At 38.8% G+C, this 18,166-nt stretch overlaps 1 protein-coding gene across 1 annotated transcript; it reads right to left on the bottom strand.

Moving 5' to 3' along the window:
• Nucleotides 1–2,118: 2,118 nt before the first annotated feature.
• On the bottom strand, nt 2,119–16,551 carry LOC135480324 (phosphatidylinositol polyphosphate 5-phosphatase type IV-like). The gene is given in 13 exon segments (XM_064760144.1): nt 2,119–4,645; nt 5,949–5,995; nt 6,628–6,764; nt 6,965–7,036; nt 7,038–7,081; nt 8,276–8,446; nt 11,378–11,485; nt 11,892–11,934; nt 11,936–12,005; nt 12,559–12,687; nt 12,991–13,088; nt 13,993–14,116; nt 15,242–16,551. Coding segments are annotated over 13 exon segments (2,373 nt in total). The 5' UTR covers nt 16,501–16,551; the 3' UTR covers nt 2,119–4,574.
• Nucleotides 16,552–18,166: the final 1,615 nt, after the last annotated feature.

The following is an 18,166-nucleotide window of genomic DNA, read 5'->3' as shown; positions in this document are numbered from 1 at the left end:
TGGCATTGCATTCCTCCAAGGCAGCACTACAACTAAAGCTTCGATTCTAATTGAGCGTTCGCTTTGGGACCGGTCGATCCAGGATCTATCCTTGATCGAGTCAAACCTAAGACTTTAAAAGAGGAAGTTGTAACTTCCTCGCTTGGCGTTCAGCATGAAGGGGATAGTGCAACGACTGGTTGACCCGTATCAGTATAATGGCTTGTGCGGGGCGGCTTACTTGCCTTCGGTAAGTCGTCTCAGTGAGGGGTGGAAATCCGTCCTGCAACAAGGAGGCACATTACACATACATGCACCCTAAGGATTCCTTCGTCGTCATATGACTGAAAAATTGATGAGTACGACGTTAAACCCCAAGCACTCACTCACTCACTCGATTCTAATTGGAGTTGTGTTACATACAGGACGAGTGTATGGTTAAAGTATGTAGGAAACCAGGCAAACAATACAACTTGTCAAAGATCTGCCTGTCAGTGTGAGAAATGGATTCAAACATAACACCTTAATGATGATTTGACAACGAAATGTTATTTCGCTTTTATAATTAGCACACTGTCACTGTGATCTTAAATATCTGAATGTACCTCCATTCAAACTCATAATCCATTTGTTGAGAGGCTATAGTGATAGCAAATAACACTATATATGTAAAAAACAATAGTAAACTCACACAAAAAACAAAAGACAACATGCTTGCTATACTGATGTATAACTGCTGCCATTTACTAGATTTTATTTAAAACTATGCAAAATCCCTGTCAAACAATGTCTAAAAGGGACTTCTTTACGGTACTCCTGACTGGCACATTTTAACATGTACAAGTAAGAATGAGAGCCATTTCATAACAAATTCATCACATTTTTTTCTTAAATTTCTCATTAATCAGTAAAACAAAACAGATATATGTTTATGATTATGCGAAAACACTAATATTTGTTGCCAGCCTAGCCTAGCCAATCGTGTGACATTATTCACCATTGTTGTCACATGATTGGTCCTTACAGGCTGGCAAGACCTGTGTTTCTTCACATAATAGTTAGCCCCTAAACAACACACTTTGATTATCACAGAAAGATTCCACACAAATACGGATGTACATGACTGATTTGTCGAACACTAGCATTATAGTTTTAATGATATCTTACACAATACCACGGGTGAAGCTGACCAGTGCAAAATTACTGATTACTAGTGTATATCTTACACAGCATATGCCATTATCAACGTACCGAGCCAAGACTATAATCTGTAAATAGCATGTGACACGCTAACCATGTGCAGGCTTAAAGCCTCAAAATGTTGATTTACCTGTTCAGTTACACAAAATCATATTGTGAACATATAAGTTACCAGTAGGCCTATATATACGAAGAAAATTGCACAGCAAAAGGTTGAATATCGTTACCATATTGTTCTCGTGAAAGGTGGAAATGACACAGCATTTCATGGGTTATCTTCCCCCTCTCATTCAAACGGCAATGGTATTCAACCTTCACTATGTAAAATCTTCTATTTATTGTTGGACCGGCCCCGATAGCTCAGTTTGTAGAATGTCCGCTTCGGGGGCGGTAGATCTAGGTTCATTCCTGGGTCGGGTCACACCTAAGACCTTGAAAGAGGAGGTTGTCGCTTCTTCGCTTGCCGTTTAGCATTAAAGGGGAAGTGCAATGACTGGTTGACCCGAATCAGTATCATGGCACAGATGTGGCGGCTCATTTGCCTCTGGTTAGTCGTCAACGAAGCAGCACTAGATAAAAGAGCGGTGGAAATTGGTCCTGCAACAAGGAGGCACATTACATACACTCTAAGGACTCCTTCGTCATCAAATGACTGAAAAATTGTTAAGTACGACGTTAAACCCCAAGCACGCACTCACTCTATTTATTGATGAACTTTTAATGCCCTACTGGAGCATCTTTCAATTATCTAACATCTCAGGAAATACTAAAATACTACTTAATCTTTTGAAAGGATTTCTTTGCTGCCATTTCCTTTAAACATCATTGTAAACCATTTCTTATTTCTCCTGATTTTATCACATTCTTGTGAACAACACTTAACCAAAACTTAACATTAACCCTCAAATTAACATATCTTGCTTCCTGTTTTTAATGTTAGGAAGAAATCAGGCGGAGCCCAGGGGAAATCCATGACTATCCATTACCTGAGATTTCCATATTCCGCTGGACAGCAAGGCAGGACGAACTGCACTAGCACGCTAAACACTGGGCTAGAGAGGACCCCTGTTCAATATTTGAGCAATTACAAACAGCTGTCAATTTCTTGAGCTGTAAAATTACTGGTTCCTTACTTAGCCATATACCCTGTTACAGCACAAACATTTGTAAGCATAATAACCCAAGGAATAAAAAAGAAAAATGATGAAAACGCTCAAACAGTAACAAAAACAATGGGCTGATCAGAGGTAACGGTCATCAAACATAACATTCCATTGACAGAACTAATTATGTTATTAGCTCCACTGACAGATTGACAGTACCAGCTATTATCTTGACCTTTTCACACAATCGCAAAACTGTACATCGTTGTATTTTTTATACGATTGCAAAACTATACATCTTTGCATTTTCACGCAACCGCAAAAATGCACATCTTTGCAATTTAATACAATAGCAAAACTGTACATCTTTGATTTTTCACACAATTGCAAAACTATACATTTATCATTTTTGCACAATTCCATAACTATGTATTTGTGTATTTTTCACAACATTGGAAAACTATACATTTTTGTATTTTTACACAATCGCAACACTGTACATTTTGAGCTTTTCACACAATTCTGACAGTTTCCACATTTTCTGGGGAAAACACAATAATCACAAAGATGAATTTTTTATGTGTAGCATGTTCAATTTTGCAGAATCCCAGTTTTTGTCACAAGTTTGATTGCAATGATGGCACCATAATGAATCAGAATGGCTAATCATGAACTTCATCAAAGTTCAATATTAGATTCAGTTTGCCACCAGTTTCAGACTTATTTTAAATCAGACTTTCCAAAAACCATGCACCTGACATGGTATTCATTTTAAGGAAAGTTTCTGATTTTCCACAAAGATGAAATTGTTATATTTTTTTTGTTGTCCTTATGCAAGTAACAAGAAATTTGGATTTCATTTTGTTGAATAAGTATCAAAGTCTGAGAGCTTCTAAACTTCAAGTAAAGAGCCATAACCCGTAACTTTAACAACAGCTATGAAGTTACATGTACAGTGTAATGATCAAACACCATGACTGATCGGCATTAAAGAAAATAGCAATGTGAGGGAATTTGTCAGATCATGAAAGATCATGCAACACTGTCCAGAAAAATAGTTTGATTTATCTTTTTAGGATTTTTAGATAAAAAAATTTCACCACCAGATTCTAAGGTGGCATGTTGGGACCCATACAGAAGGTACTCATGACATCACATCTGTATTTTTTTTGCTTTATGTTTGGAGATTTTCTTTTTTGGAGGATTCTTTAGTTAAAGGAGTTAAATATTCAGTGTGAATTGTTTTGAGCCGTGGTATTAGCTCTGGTGCATAAGGTTTCTTTCCTTTCATTTTAATATTCCAACTTAATTTCTACTGAAACTGGAATAATTCCACCACACAAGTCTACCTATTTAAGCTTGGAAGCTGCCATTATGCCAGCAAAAACATGAATTTTCTTGCACACGTCCATGCATCATCGTTTAGCCAATTCGATGCCCAGAATACCAAAAATTTTTCGTAACTTTATCTCAAACTCAGTACACTTGGCACACAAGACATTTTGTTAAGCACCCATGTCTATCAGTTGTGAGGGTTTTGGTTGACTTAATAAACAAAAAAATTATTATTTTATTCACTAGTATAGGAAAGTTTTCAATCTTACCATGTGGAACTCATTTTTAAGATCTGGCAAAACTGTAAAATACATTTCTTGTACCTGACAACAAATTACTTGCTTCTTGCTTCAGGGGTAACTCAAAGAATGTGACTAAAAAAAACAAAGTGTGGATAACAGGAAGAGGGAAAAGTGGGACAAAAATCTAAGAGTGTCTTGGACACAAAATATGCGAGTACTTGAGCATAGACACTGATGTTCAAACTGTCTACTGTAATTCTTCAACCTTGTTGCATGTTTGCAAGGTGTGTATTCAAGCATATTATGAAGGCATTCTGTGTAGACTGATAAAATCATACTTTTTATGAAGCCATCAAAGTGGCCAATTCCAGAAATGTGGTTATGTTTCCAAAACCTAATTATAAATGTGCATAAATTGCACTGAAAGTTGCTCTTTCATATGCAAAAAGGTTGTTGAATGAGGGCACACATGTACATGTACCAAGCGTCTTAAACAAGAGTTGGCTGGCATGGTAACAGAATTTGTCCTAGTTGATTCATTGGAGGTTGGGTGAGTGTTGCAGTTTCTGACACAAAGAAATTAAACAGGATATATTGTGAAATAAAAACGTTTTACATAAAACTGCAGTAAGGTTGCCCACAAGGTCCTGTCAAACACAGCCTTCTAGGAATAATGAATACAGTAGTCCTAAATAAACACTCATTGATACTATGGTTACTGGAGACTACAAATGGTGCTGGATTTCTTGGAAAGGGCTGCTCTGTGTAAGGCTCGTCTTCTGTTCGCTGCACATAAATAGAGAAGAAAATTTAATCACACAATGAGCAGAGAACAGAAAGATTACAAATTTATATCTATAGATGTAAACTGGAGTTGTTCCACAATGTTTCTGTTTTATTTCAAGGCCTCCAGATTCAACCTCAACAAAAACCCTAACTGAGGCAGACCAGACGTGTGTACATTTAAAAAAACGAATTTTAATTATAAACGTATGGACAGGGTGGGCCAGGTCAGGGCTAGGTGGCCCTCCTCAATCCTCGGTGGCCCTTATCAGATCGGGTGGCCCTAAACAGAGCTGAGTGGCCCTCATCAGTGCTAGGTGGCCCTCATCAGTGCTAGGTGGTCCTCATCAGTCCTGGGTGGCCCTCATCAGAGCTGGGTGGCCCTCATTGGAGCTGAGTGGCCCTCAACAGAGCTGAGTGGCCCTCATCAGTGCTGGGTGGCCCTCATCAGAGCTGAGTGGCCCTCATCAGAGCAAAGTGGCCAACATCACAGCAGAGTGGCCAACATCATAGCAGAGTGGCCTACATCAGGTTAGGATGGGCCACATCAGGGCAAAGTATGCTTTATCAGGGCAGTGTAGGTCACATCAAGACAGGGTGGATCAGATCAGGTCAGGATGGGTCACATCGAGGCAGGGTGGGTCACCTCAAGACAGGGTGGGGGTGACATCGAGACAGGGTGGGTCACATCAAGACAGGGTGGGTCACATCAAGGCAGGGTAAGTCACATCAGAGCAATATGAGTCAGATCGGGTCAGGGTGGGTCATATCAAGACAGGGTGGGCCACATCAAGGCAGGGTGGGTCACATCAGAGCAATGTGAGTCCGACCAGGTCAGGGTGTGTCACATCAAGGCAGGGTGGGACACATCAGATAAATGCAAGTCATATCAGGGGAGGGTGGGCCACATCAACATCAGGGAAGTGTGAAACACGCAATGCGAGACAGACCGGGGAGGGTGGGTCAGATCAGGGGAGATCAGGGTCAGATCACATTGAGGCAGGCTGCGTCACATCAGAACAATGTGGGTAAGATCAGGTCAGGGCGGGTCAGATAAGAGGAGGGTAGGCCATATCAGGGCAGAGTTTGCCACATCAGTGCAGGGTGGGCAGTACCAACGCGGGGTGGACCACATCAAGTGAGTGTGGGTCACATCAGGGGATATATAAGGGCTAGGTGGACATCCAGCAATGACTTATTGATCTGATTGTGTAATCACACTGTTCAAAACACACCACACAGCTCAGTAAGCAAACACACAAGACAAGGGATAACAACATGATTTGACTGTAGGGTGTTACCTTACCTTCTACATAGACAGATCTGTCAAACTGACCCGCTGCCAGTGGTATGCTGAAACACAGAGAAACAAACAAGTTAGTACTGACCTTAATTTACTCATCTTAAATCTTAAATACTGTTTACATGCACATCTGGATTGACAATGGATCAAAGGCAGATCTCTTGTCCTGAACAAAAAATTTCAATTATTCAATTTAAAATATTTTGTTTCTTTTTCATTTTGTGCTGAGGAATTTTTAAGTTTCGTGTTGTCCTGTCAGGTTTAAGGGTGGCCAAAGCAATCAGAGTGTCCAGGGCAAACCACCAACCTTCAACCTTCAGGTACCTGACAATCGTGTTGATATTTTACACTCCATAACAAAGGTCTAAATCGCCTTTCAAAATTTTACTTAAGCCAAAAATATCTTTGTGTAATTGGAAGTGCAACAGTTATTGGTCTGTGGGAAACTGCATTGGCCTGCTGTTAATATACGGGAAAAGGCGTCCAATATTCACATGGATTTCCAGATGGATAATCCTAGGCAATAGAGGCTGTTAACTTTGTTAACTTGAGAGAAAGCAAAAGCATCTTGTGAAAGTGAAAGCAAAAGTGCCTTGTTGTGAAAGTGAAAGTGAAAATGAAACAAAAGTACCTTGTAGGCAGCATTAAAGTTTCAATTCATTAAGTCACTTAAAGCACTCACTTGTCCCGTCCTGGTCGTAAGGCTGTTTCAAACAGCCCGAACACAGGCCTGTGATCCGACGCACGTATGGTCATGACAGCATCATACAATACACAGCTGATAGAGTTCTTCTTCTTGGAGCGGAATAACACTCGATCCTTTATTAGAAAGAAGAAAAAAATGGTTGTAATTAAACTTGCACGATATTTTGTTTTCCTGTGTAAGGGTATTTTACATAATTTTATCCGTTTTAACCAAAGAATTGCCAGGGGGTGAGATAAATCTAATCCAATTGGGTTCAGTTGGCACTGTGTTTGAAGTTGTATCAAAAATGAAGAGAACAAACTCCATAACTCACTGTGTATGATGGAATCCTCAGTTTATGTGATGTGTCGTATTTGTCACTGTTGATGTCAAACTTGTAGGTGGGGCTGAAAGCCAATGCGCCCTTCTTGAAAGCCTAAGAAAATCTGCCCTGAAAGAGGAGGAATAACAAAAAAAGACATTATATATCAATTACAATAACACACATACTATTAAAATGGAACACAAATACTCATAAGAGGTCATCTCACTGGCTCAGTCTCAAATGTGTTAGGCTCTATGCAGCCAACTGACTTTTGACCAGTGAAGTAAATGGCTTGAACCCACCTCTTAATCACTTGATCTGCTTTAAATCAGATGAATCCATCTCTTAATCACTTGTTTGGCATTAAGTCAGGTGAATCCACCTCTTAATCACTTGATCAGCTTGAAGTCATGTGCAACCATCTCTTAATCACTTGGTCGGCTTAAAGTCAGGTGAGTCCATCTCTTAATCACTTGGTTGGCTTTAAGCCAGGTGAATTTATCTCTTAATCACTTGGTCGGCTTTAAGCCAGGTGAATCTATCTCTTAATCACTTGGTCGGCTTTAAATTAGATGAATCCATCTCTTGATCACTTAGTCGGCTTTAAGAATAAAGGCTTGTCAGGTACCTGACAAAGTGTTGTTAATTACACATGTCCACCTGGTTTCTTCCAATTATGACCCAACAACCATTATAAAAGTGAAAGGTAACACCTGACTAATGTCCACTGAAAGACTACCATTCATGGTATCTTAAACCTGCATTACATATTTTTTTGATTTGTTTTAACCCAGTAAAAGTTTAGTGAAACTTCATCTTGAAAACAGTTTTAGCACGTCTCCATTATCGCGAGTCTACATTACTCTAGCTCTTTAGTATCCAAGGTATTTTCCACATAATAGTCTACGCAGCAGCCAATGGCAGATAAAAGTCCTGGACTTTGGTGATGAAGGCTCAAGTGATAAATAGCTTTCTTGGAAACTGGACATACTGGAAGAATATTTCTTCCACTCCTTGAACTGTTGGGTAGGTGTACTATATCACTTACATTCAAAACTCTTTAAAGTTTTTTTTAATTTAAAGCGACCCTGTTTTAAACAGCCTACAGATGCACAGCCGGGGTATTGCTGGTTCAGGTCATAGCTGTCGATTGGGTTCTGTTTGTGATTTTAACCCCTATTAAATGTTTTCAAAATTACAATAGGATTGTTGCACAACTAGATTCATGCTCAATTCTGAAATAAACCCAAGCACCACTGAGGCTGGTCTAGGCTGATGTATATGGTTGTATATACCATTAACAGCTTCAGTAAATCTTACCATCATTAATGCAGTTAGTTAGCTGATCAGATGCAATAAGTTTCTCATAATTTGGGTACACTTGGGACGTTCCGAACTCTAGAATATCCTCCACATGATCTCGTTTCCTTGAGATGCGGAAGTTCAAATCCCCGCACCAGAATACTGCGTCAAACTTCTTGGTGATGTCAACTGGAGAAAGGAAAAAATCGTGAATATTTTAATGCGTCAGATACATATCATAAATGTGGGTGTGTACATGGACTATTATATACTCTGCAATTCTTCAAGCTTTTCTCAGGTTTGCAGGGTGTTTATTCAAAGATATTCTCAAGGCAACAATCTGTGTTGACTGATAAAATATACTTTATGTGAAGCCCTGAAATTGGCTGATCCAGCCAATGTAGTTTTGTCTCTAAAATCAAATTAAAAAATGTGCACAAAATGCACTGTAAGTTGGTCATTCATATGTGAAAGATTGAGGAATTAGGCTAATTGCATAGCTGCAAGAATTACAGTACACTTACTGCATAATATTAACAAAGGCCAAGTTAAAGCTGTGTTTTTTTTTCTTTAATTTTTCGATCTATAAAGTGAAATGCTTTCAAACATCAGGTTCTATGGTGCTTTGGTGAGGCCCATTCATATTTTTTGCCTGAAATTTTTTGTTTCAAGGTCCATTCTGTGAATGAATTTATATCAGGAATCTTTGTGTGTTAAGTGGCAAAAACCTGACCCTTATGTCATTGGTTTCAATATGCTACAGCACTGGAAGTTTTCTTTCTATTTTAAGTCCAATTCAACTATTATGGCATGTATTATGCCTTTAGCAATGCTAATCCAATTTACTGAATGCAACAAATCTTGAAAGCACATGCTAATCCAAGGACAAAGTCAAATATGTTTCATTATTGTCAGAAGTGTAGCAGAATTATCAGGACCATGCATTATACCTTGGACAAAGTCAATTGGTTCATTAATGTCAGTGTGACAGAATTATCAGATCGTGCATTATACCAAGGACAAAGTCAGATTGGTTCATTAATGTCAGTTTGGCAGAATTATCAGATCACGCATAATACCAAGGACAAAGTCAGATTGGTTCATTAATGTCTGTGTAACAGAATTATCAGACCGTGCATTATACAAGGACAAAGTCAGATTGGTTCATTAATGTCAGTGTGGCAGAATTATCAGACCATGCATTATACCAAGGACAAAGTCAATTGGTTCATTTATGTCAGTGTGGCAGAATTGTCAGACCGTGCATTATACCAAGGACAAAGTCAATTGTTCATTAATGTCAATGTGACAGAATTATCAGACCGTGCATTATACCAAGGACAAAGTCAGATTGGTTCATTAATGTCAGTGTGGCAGAATTATCAGACCATGCATTATACCAAGGACAAAGTCAGATTGGTTCATTAATGTCAGTGTGGCAGAATTATCAGACCATGCACCCTAATTCTTCAACCTTTGCGCATATGAAAGAGCAACTTTCAGTGGAATTAATGCACATTTATAATTATATTTGAATTGGCCAATTTCAGGGCTTCACAAAAAGTATAACTTTATCAGTCTATACAGAATACCTTCAGAATATGCTGGCAAACATGTGAAATTACAGTGCCAGGCGATGGGCAACGTCAGATAAAAAGGTGTGTTATTTATCATAGAACATTTTGTCACATGTGATAAAGATGCTTATGTTAAAATTTGTCACAGAATGCACAAGGCCCATTATCACCAATGAGTGACTTTTTTTTATACCTAATTGTGTGTTTCAAAGTCACTTCAGTCACTTGAACAACGCCCAATGTCACCAATGAGTGACTTTATTTATACCTAAGTTGTGGGTTTCACAGTCACTTCAGTCACTTGCACAAGGCCCAATATCACCAATGAGTGACCTTCATTTTATACCTAAGTTGTGCGTTTCACAGTCACTTCAGTCACTTGAACAACGCCCAATGTCACCAATGAGTGACTTTATTTTATACCTAAGTTGTGGGTTTCACAGTCACTTCAGTCACTTGCACAAGGCCCAATATCACCAATGAGTGACTTTATTTTATACCTAAGTTGTGGGTTTCACAGTCACTTCAGTCACTTGCACAAGGCCCAATATCACCAAATAGTGACTTTCTTTTATACCCAAGTTGTGGGTTTCACAGTCACTTCAGTCACTTGCACAAGCCCCAATATCACCAATGAGTGACTTTATTTATACCTAAGTTGTGCGTTTCACAGTCACTTCAGTCACTTGCACAAGGCCCAATATCACCAATGAGTGACTTTATTTTACACCTAACTTGTGGGTTTCACAGTCACTTCAGTCACTTGCACAAGGCCCAATATCACCAATGAGTGACTTTATTTTACACCTAAGTTGTGCGTTTCACGGTCACTTCAGTCACTTCAGTCACTTGCACAAGGCCCAATATCACCAATGAGTGACTTCATTTTATACCTAAGTTGCGCGTTTCACGGTCATTTCAGTCACTTGCACAAGGCCCAATATCACCAATGAGTGACTTTATATTACACCTAACTTGTGCGTTTCACGGTCACTTCAGTCACTTGCACAAGGCCCAATATCACCAATGAGTGACTTTATTTTACACCTAAGTTGTGGGTTTCACGGTCATTTCAGTCACTTGCACAAGGCCCAATATCACCAATGAGTGACTTTATTTTACACCTAACTTGTGCGTTTCACGGTCACTTCAGTCATTTGCACAAGGCCCAATATCACCAATGAGTGACTTCATTTTATACCTAGTTGCACGTTTCACGGTCACTTCTGTCACTTGCACAAGGCCCAATATCACCAATGAGTGACTTTATTTTACACCTAACTTGTGCGTTTCACGGTCACTTCAGTCACTTGCACAAGGCCCAATATCACCAATGAGTGACTTCATTTTATACCTAAGTTGCGCGTTTCACGGTCACTTCAGTCACTTGCACAAGGCCCAATATCACCAATGAGTGACTTTATTGTACACCTAACTTGTGCTTTTCTCAGTCTCTTCATATACTCTTTTTCTTATGAACTTCCAAAACTCTTCTCAGAAACATTCTTCAATGAGAAACAAAGACACTGTCAAGCATACCTACCTTGGCTGGCAGAGTTTGGAGATGAAGATGCAGACTTTTTTGAAAGCTTTAATTCTCGAATTATCTTTTTATAATCTACAATCCTGTCTTTCATCCTCGAGTCATCACCTGCAAATGAAGTAAAGAGATGACTAAATTCATCAAATTTTTGAGGTGTAAAAGGAGAAGCTGTGTGCACACCTCTCATGGTCCGGTGGCATTCAGGCCAAATTGAAAAGAAAAACACCTTTACCATAAAACTAGGCCAATCTGAATGAACACAGTTTGAGCTCCCCTTTCTTTAAATTGGTCCTCAAATTGGATTTTCAAATGAATTAATTATAAAATGTAACCCATGATTAAGAAGACTGTGTGCCCATCAACAACAACAACAGTTCACATAAGCTGACAAAACTGCATAACATCTTCAGTTCTTCACTCCCCCAATGATTAAGAAATGGTGGGGACATCTGTTTGGCAAAGACAAAAACTTCTTCTTCGAGCTCTCTACTAATGTGCTCCAAACGTGACTTACATGTAAAATGCGAGTTAATGAACAGAAGACTTGTTCCAAAAAAACGTAAATGAAATTGCCACAGCTCCTTTCGTTTTTACCATGGTGACAGCTCTAGTACTGACAACATCGGAACTCTGGAACTATGCACAGAAAAAAATAAAGCAGTGTTACACAAAGGGTACACAGTTATTTTGTATTTCACAAGCATAGTTAGTGGGTCAATGTCGCTTTAAAAATTACATGTACATGTAGTTTGGTTATAGACAAAATGTGTCTCCATGCATGCACCAGGCAGGTGCAGATGTATACAGTATTTACACTGCTGCCTCACTGGAATATCAAGCCAAAGACACCACAGAAGACATCACACTTTAATCGACACCAATTTTATTTTGTGTTTTACTGTTGAGTGCATACTAAAAAAATGAAATTAAAAATCCCTCTGTTTATTTTATCTGATCTTTATGTTTTTGATGATTTTCCTCTTTTTCAAGACTTTCATATTCCAGATATATTTCTTTATCAGAAACAATTGCTGAAAAAAACCCAAATTTCCCCAAAAATTAGATGATTTTTCAGTTTTACTTACATATTTATGTCTTTCTCCGACATTGAACAAAAGGACTCATTCCGCCCATGAAACAAAAATTTAAACTGAATTGAATACTTAGAATAATTATTACACTGACCTGAGCAGAACCAGATGAGATCCCGCCGTATGAAGACAGCCAGATGCAGAGCACCATGGGTAGCTGAGTGAAATAAAACATGGGAGGGGCCGAGTGTTTCCTGCATCCGAATTTCCCACTCCTTCCTGTGAAAAGGAAAGATCAAAATATACTTCATAACAAGCATATAAATCTACACTTTATTTATTTATTCAACCGGTTTCTAAACACCGTTAGCACTATTCCCCTGTTCTCCTCATTGACTTCAACAAACATATTACCAACTATCAGTTGACCACTTACTTGTTAGCACTATTCTCCTCCGCTCCTCAATGACTTCAACAAGCATATTACCAAGTATCAGATGACCACTTACTTGCTAGCACTATTCTCCTCTGCTCCTCAATGACTTCAACAAGCATATTACCAAGTATCAGTTGACCACTTACTTGTTAGCACTATTCTCCTGTGTCCCTATGACATAAATATCCTGTACAAAATCAGAGCTATCGGGTAGAAGAAAGTCGTCTATAGGAAGAGAACAGTCCTGAAAAATAACGAAAAACAAATTTTTTTAGTATGCACTCAACAGTAAAACACAAAATAAAATTGGTGTCGATTAAAGTGTGATGTCTTCTGTGGTGTCTTTGGCTTGATATTCCAGTGAGGCAGCAGTGTAAATACTGTATACATCTGCACCTGCCTGGTGCATGCATGGAGACAGATAAATTTGTGTTCGTGAGAATGACATACAACAGAAAATTCAATTCATTTATCTAATTTATTGATTATTAATATGATAGGTGTTTTTATGCCGTTCTCAAGAATATATGAATTACTTAATGTACTCATCTTGTAAAGCAAGGATGTACCCAGGAATTTGGCATGTTTGGAGGCCTTTATTTGACTTTTTCAAAACAATTAATCAAATACTGTACCATGGCAAAAAGTAGGTACTATTTAGAGTAAGCAGACCACTTGAATTTTAAAAATTTGGAAATGTTGTATCTCAGTTGATTTATTCACAGCTAATCAATCTGGAAGGCAAAAACATCAAAATGTTAAGTACAGAAAAGGATGCTCTGACCATGCAAGTGTCCGCATGGAGAGGAGAACAGCAAAAATCGAAAACCTGTTGATGTCTTTCCCATCCTAAACAAGTAACGTATATTATTTTTTTTTCACATAAGGTGATAAAAGTAGCATTTCAGTGCATTGTAAATGTTGAAAGATATTTGAAAAGCATATTTGTATTTTTAAGGTTATTTCTCACCTTCCAGCAACCTACGGATGGTCGTGAGTTCCCCCAGGGCTGTGCCCGATTTCCTCCCACCATAATGTTGATTGCCTTCGTATGAGTAAAATATTCTTGAGTATGGCGTAAAAAACCAATCAAATAAATAAATAAATAAATTTCTCACCAGAAATTTTCATTCTTGTGTTGGCCTTACCTTCATTTCTGCCATATTCCACGACCCCACGAAGATATGGAGCTTGCGGTCAGGAAAATACCTGTCTAGTTCTTCAGCACCTAACAAGGCGGAGTTATTGTTAATACTGCCCAGTAAGTAACTCCTTGGAAAAATGGAAATAAAATAAATTTGATCATATTATTAATTCATTATGCTCCTATTAGATTAATACACAGACTGCCAACTACATGTCCTTGGTTTGATTTTAACAAAGACTTCCTATTCTCTCCTAAACATAGATTTAGCCAGAATCTGACATTATGGTGTCTCATTTCCAATTGGCCACATATTCCCTAACTCTACCATGTTCATTTTGTGCGAATATGGTGTCTCAAAGACAACGTTATTTTATTTATTTATTTATTTGATTGGTCTTTTACGCCGTGCTCAAGGATATTTCACTTATACGACGGCGGCCAGCATTACGGTTGGAGGAAACCAGGCAGAGCCCGGGGGAAATCCACGACCAGGTTGCTGGCATACCTTCCCACGTACGGCCGGAGAAGAAGCCAGCATGAGCTGGACTTGAACTCACAGCGACCGCATTGGTGAGAGACTCCTGGGTCATTACGCTGCGCTAGCACGCTAACCGACTGAGCCACGGAGGCCCCGTCTCAAAGACAATGAGTCACCTCCCTGGCTAACCCTATACTCTAGAAATGTTGACAAGTTTACATGTACGTCCCAGGCCCAGTTGTTCAATAGCGTATTCATATTAATTTTAGTCTGGACTAAAATGCCCTTACTGTTGTATAAAGCCAAGACCGGTACATGTATTAAGACTGAAGTCTAGTTTAATTTTTAATACCTCTTTGAACAACCGGCCCCTGTCCTGCAGAATTATCGTCATAGATTTAATAAAAATTATGGATTAAAAGGATAATTATTAACATTTTTTGGAACATCAAATAGTTTGGTTATATATATATATATATATATATATATATATATATATATATATATATATATATATATATCGCGGCACAAGTCAGTTTACACCCTGCAAAGACAATCTTTAAACAGCCAAAAGCAAACAGAATAAACAGGCTACTGGGAGCAGGGCAAGGTTTTGTGTTCATGCCCTGTGAACTTTCCTCCCACCATAATGGTGGCCGCTTTTGTATAGTGAAATATTCTTGAGTATGGTGTGAAACACAAATCAAATAAATCAAATTGAATAAATAAATAACATTGTCCTTCAGTTATATATATATTTATGTACATGTACCTTGTTTTGGCCTCTTTGGTAGTTATCAAAGGAAGTGCACTAGTAGAAGTTTCTGAATGGCCAATAGTATCACTGCCTTTACTCCCTCTTAGCTGTCCCATTGCATGCCCCAAAAATTTCTGCATCTGGAATCCGGAGTCTGTTCTGTTGGCAGTTCTGAGCGCTCTGGAGGAATAGTCCGCTGAGAGTGGCGGTGGGGGGTGTTTAGGTGACAAAGGGGTGAGTCTACCAGTCCTCGCAGACAAACCACCCCACAAACTACTACTGGCTTGTCTAGTATCTCTTTCTAAGGTATTTTTCTCCAAAATTTTATGATACTCATTTGACACACCTTGTAACTCCAACTCTGAGGCAGTGTCCATATGCTGTGCACTGCTTGAATCAACTGAGTCAAAATGTTCATTCGTGGCTGTTGTGTTACCACTGGTAATCGTTCTTTTTTCAGGTGCCACGGATGACGTTAATGTCTTCTTTTGCTGAACAAAACTGTGGGTGTCTGGTTTTTGATTGTTTAAGATGACAATGTCAGAGTTGGGTAAATCGCTACCAAGCACAGTCTTATCTGCTTTGATGAATCTTTTTTGATCAAGACTAGCATCATTCAATCTAGTACTGCCCACTCTTTCTACAGAAGTGTCTCTGTCTTGTTGGTCTTTTTGTGGAGAGTCCGGTGGGGTTTTTCTTGGAGTCATAGGTGGACGAGGTGAAAATGGGCTATTTTTCAGTGATTCGACTGAACTTGATCGTGAGGGTGTCATTTTCAAGGCTCTCAGTTTGTACAGAGGTGTACTGGATGGATCGCTGGCTTCAGTCGCCGAAGTTCTAGAATTAATTTTGCCTGAACTAAAATCCTCTGCAGCATGACTTCGGGGATTGCTTAGTGACAACCGAGGTTTTATCGCAGGTGCGACATCGGATGACTGCTTCCAAACTGAAGACAGTGCTTCATTTTCTTGCCTTCTTAAGTCATCACTTAAGTGTTCTGAGATACCACCCTTGCTAAAAGCTGAAACCTCATGATTCTGGTCAAGTCCATTAATATCAACATCAGGTTGCAGTGACACCAGAGACCCATAATTACTTTCTACATCTGATAGGCCTGCTTGTGCACGACGTTTTTTCTCAGCGAGTTTTGCGAGGGCTCCTTTTTTCTTTTTCCGCCCACTTCTTGGTGTAGAAAATGGTGAGGTTTGAGTAACGATAGAAATTTCCGCAGGCCTCTCCTCTCCGTCAACATCTCCAGTATTTTCTGATGTCATCTTTGTTTCTGGTCCGTCATGATATCATCAATATCTACACACTTGTATGAAAAGTGTATAACAAACCTATTGACAAAAAAAAATGGAAATCAGTGATGTACTTACACTTGCTTATATATGTATATACCCCAATTTCTCCACCTTTCCACAAATGAAGTTTGATTGGCCAGTGTTAGAGCTTCAGAAAAAGTGTAATTTTATCAGTCAGTGGGTAATAATGCCTTCTGAATATGCATGAATAGAAACCTTGCAAACATGCAAGAAGGTCGAGTCAGTGAATGCTAGGGGTTTAACGTTCTACTTAACAATTTTTCAGTCATATGACGACGAGCGAAAAGGTTGAAGAATTACACTGTACCTTACAATGACACATACATTACATGTCTCAAAGTGATACATTTAACTGAATAGGTTAAACATCAAACTCAAAACCCAGAACACTGGATCAGTTTCGTGGAATGAGGAACCGAAGTGTTTGGACTTTGGACTAAACAACTTTTCCAGGTCACTATGCCATATTAGTCTATGATAAAAGGCTTGTACTGAATGCAAGACTTGGCCAATGTACAGTCAAGAACTTTACACCAAGTCTCACGAACAATGAAAGAGGATCATAGAACTGAATAAGTCTGAATCAGTAAAGTAAACTCAATACATGTATATGCTGATTTTCACACAGGCCAAAAAAGACAAGCATGACCTCTAAAAAGGATAATATACCTGTGCTCATTTATTTATTTATTTCAGTCTTTGATATGACCTGCTCAGGTTTGATATCAGTTCTCTCGACATCGAGGTGAAAGTGCTAACTATTAATCAGAGCACCAAAGCGGTTCCCTGGTGATGTTCTAGGAGAACGGATGTACTGACGGCCTCAACATTCCTATATAACTGCATAAGCTTTCTAAAGGTAGTGCACTCTGGACTGGGGCCATCCTTAGGAGAGCAAAATTTTGGCAAACCTAAATGTCAGACTTTAGTGTAATCTCGTAATGATGCAGGGATCTTCTAATACAGGGGTAGGCGTAGACCGCAGCAATATACTTAAAATAGTATTTGCTTTAGTGGTATCGTACTTTTGTAATCGATCCATTTATTTGGTTCGAATAAAATCAATGCCTTGGAGGAAAGAAAACAATTCGAGAACATGACATGGGCATTTTGCTTGCGATAAGATATCAATCTGTTGTTTGGTCTGTCACAGGTACCTCATATCAGCTACCAAATAGCAACTCCCACGGCAACGAGTCAAGTCACGAAGCGAATTTTACAACAACCGCAACATCAAACTTTGCGGTTTAAACGGAAAAGTGGCAAAATAACTTACTCCCAAAATAGGGACGCGGACCGGGAACTTCAGTCTTTACATTAATGACACCAACTTACCTCGAAAAATAAAATGATAGATAAAACATAAACAAATATCATATCACCAACGACGCTCTTCTGTCACCCACAAATACCGCCATGGAATTTGTATGACGCATGCGTAATTGAACGTCATTTCCGAGGAACTGAGGCTCCAAACCACATCTTGGATTAAACAAAGAATTATATTAAATCCATAAGAAACATCTAAAAAATCATAGCATCTAACGTATATATAGATAAAATATTATTATATACTCTTAATCCATAGATAATCTTTGCTATTTACCACTGGAGC

This window comes from Liolophura sinensis, chromosome 13 (genome assembly GCF_032854445.1).
Source record: "Liolophura sinensis isolate JHLJ2023 chromosome 13, CUHK_Ljap_v2, whole genome shotgun sequence".
Lineage (NCBI taxonomy): Eukaryota > Metazoa > Mollusca > Polyplacophora > Chitonida > Chitonidae > Liolophura > Liolophura sinensis.
The sequence above is the reverse complement of the archived record's forward strand: the minus strand, read 5'-3'. Positions and strand labels throughout refer to the sequence as shown.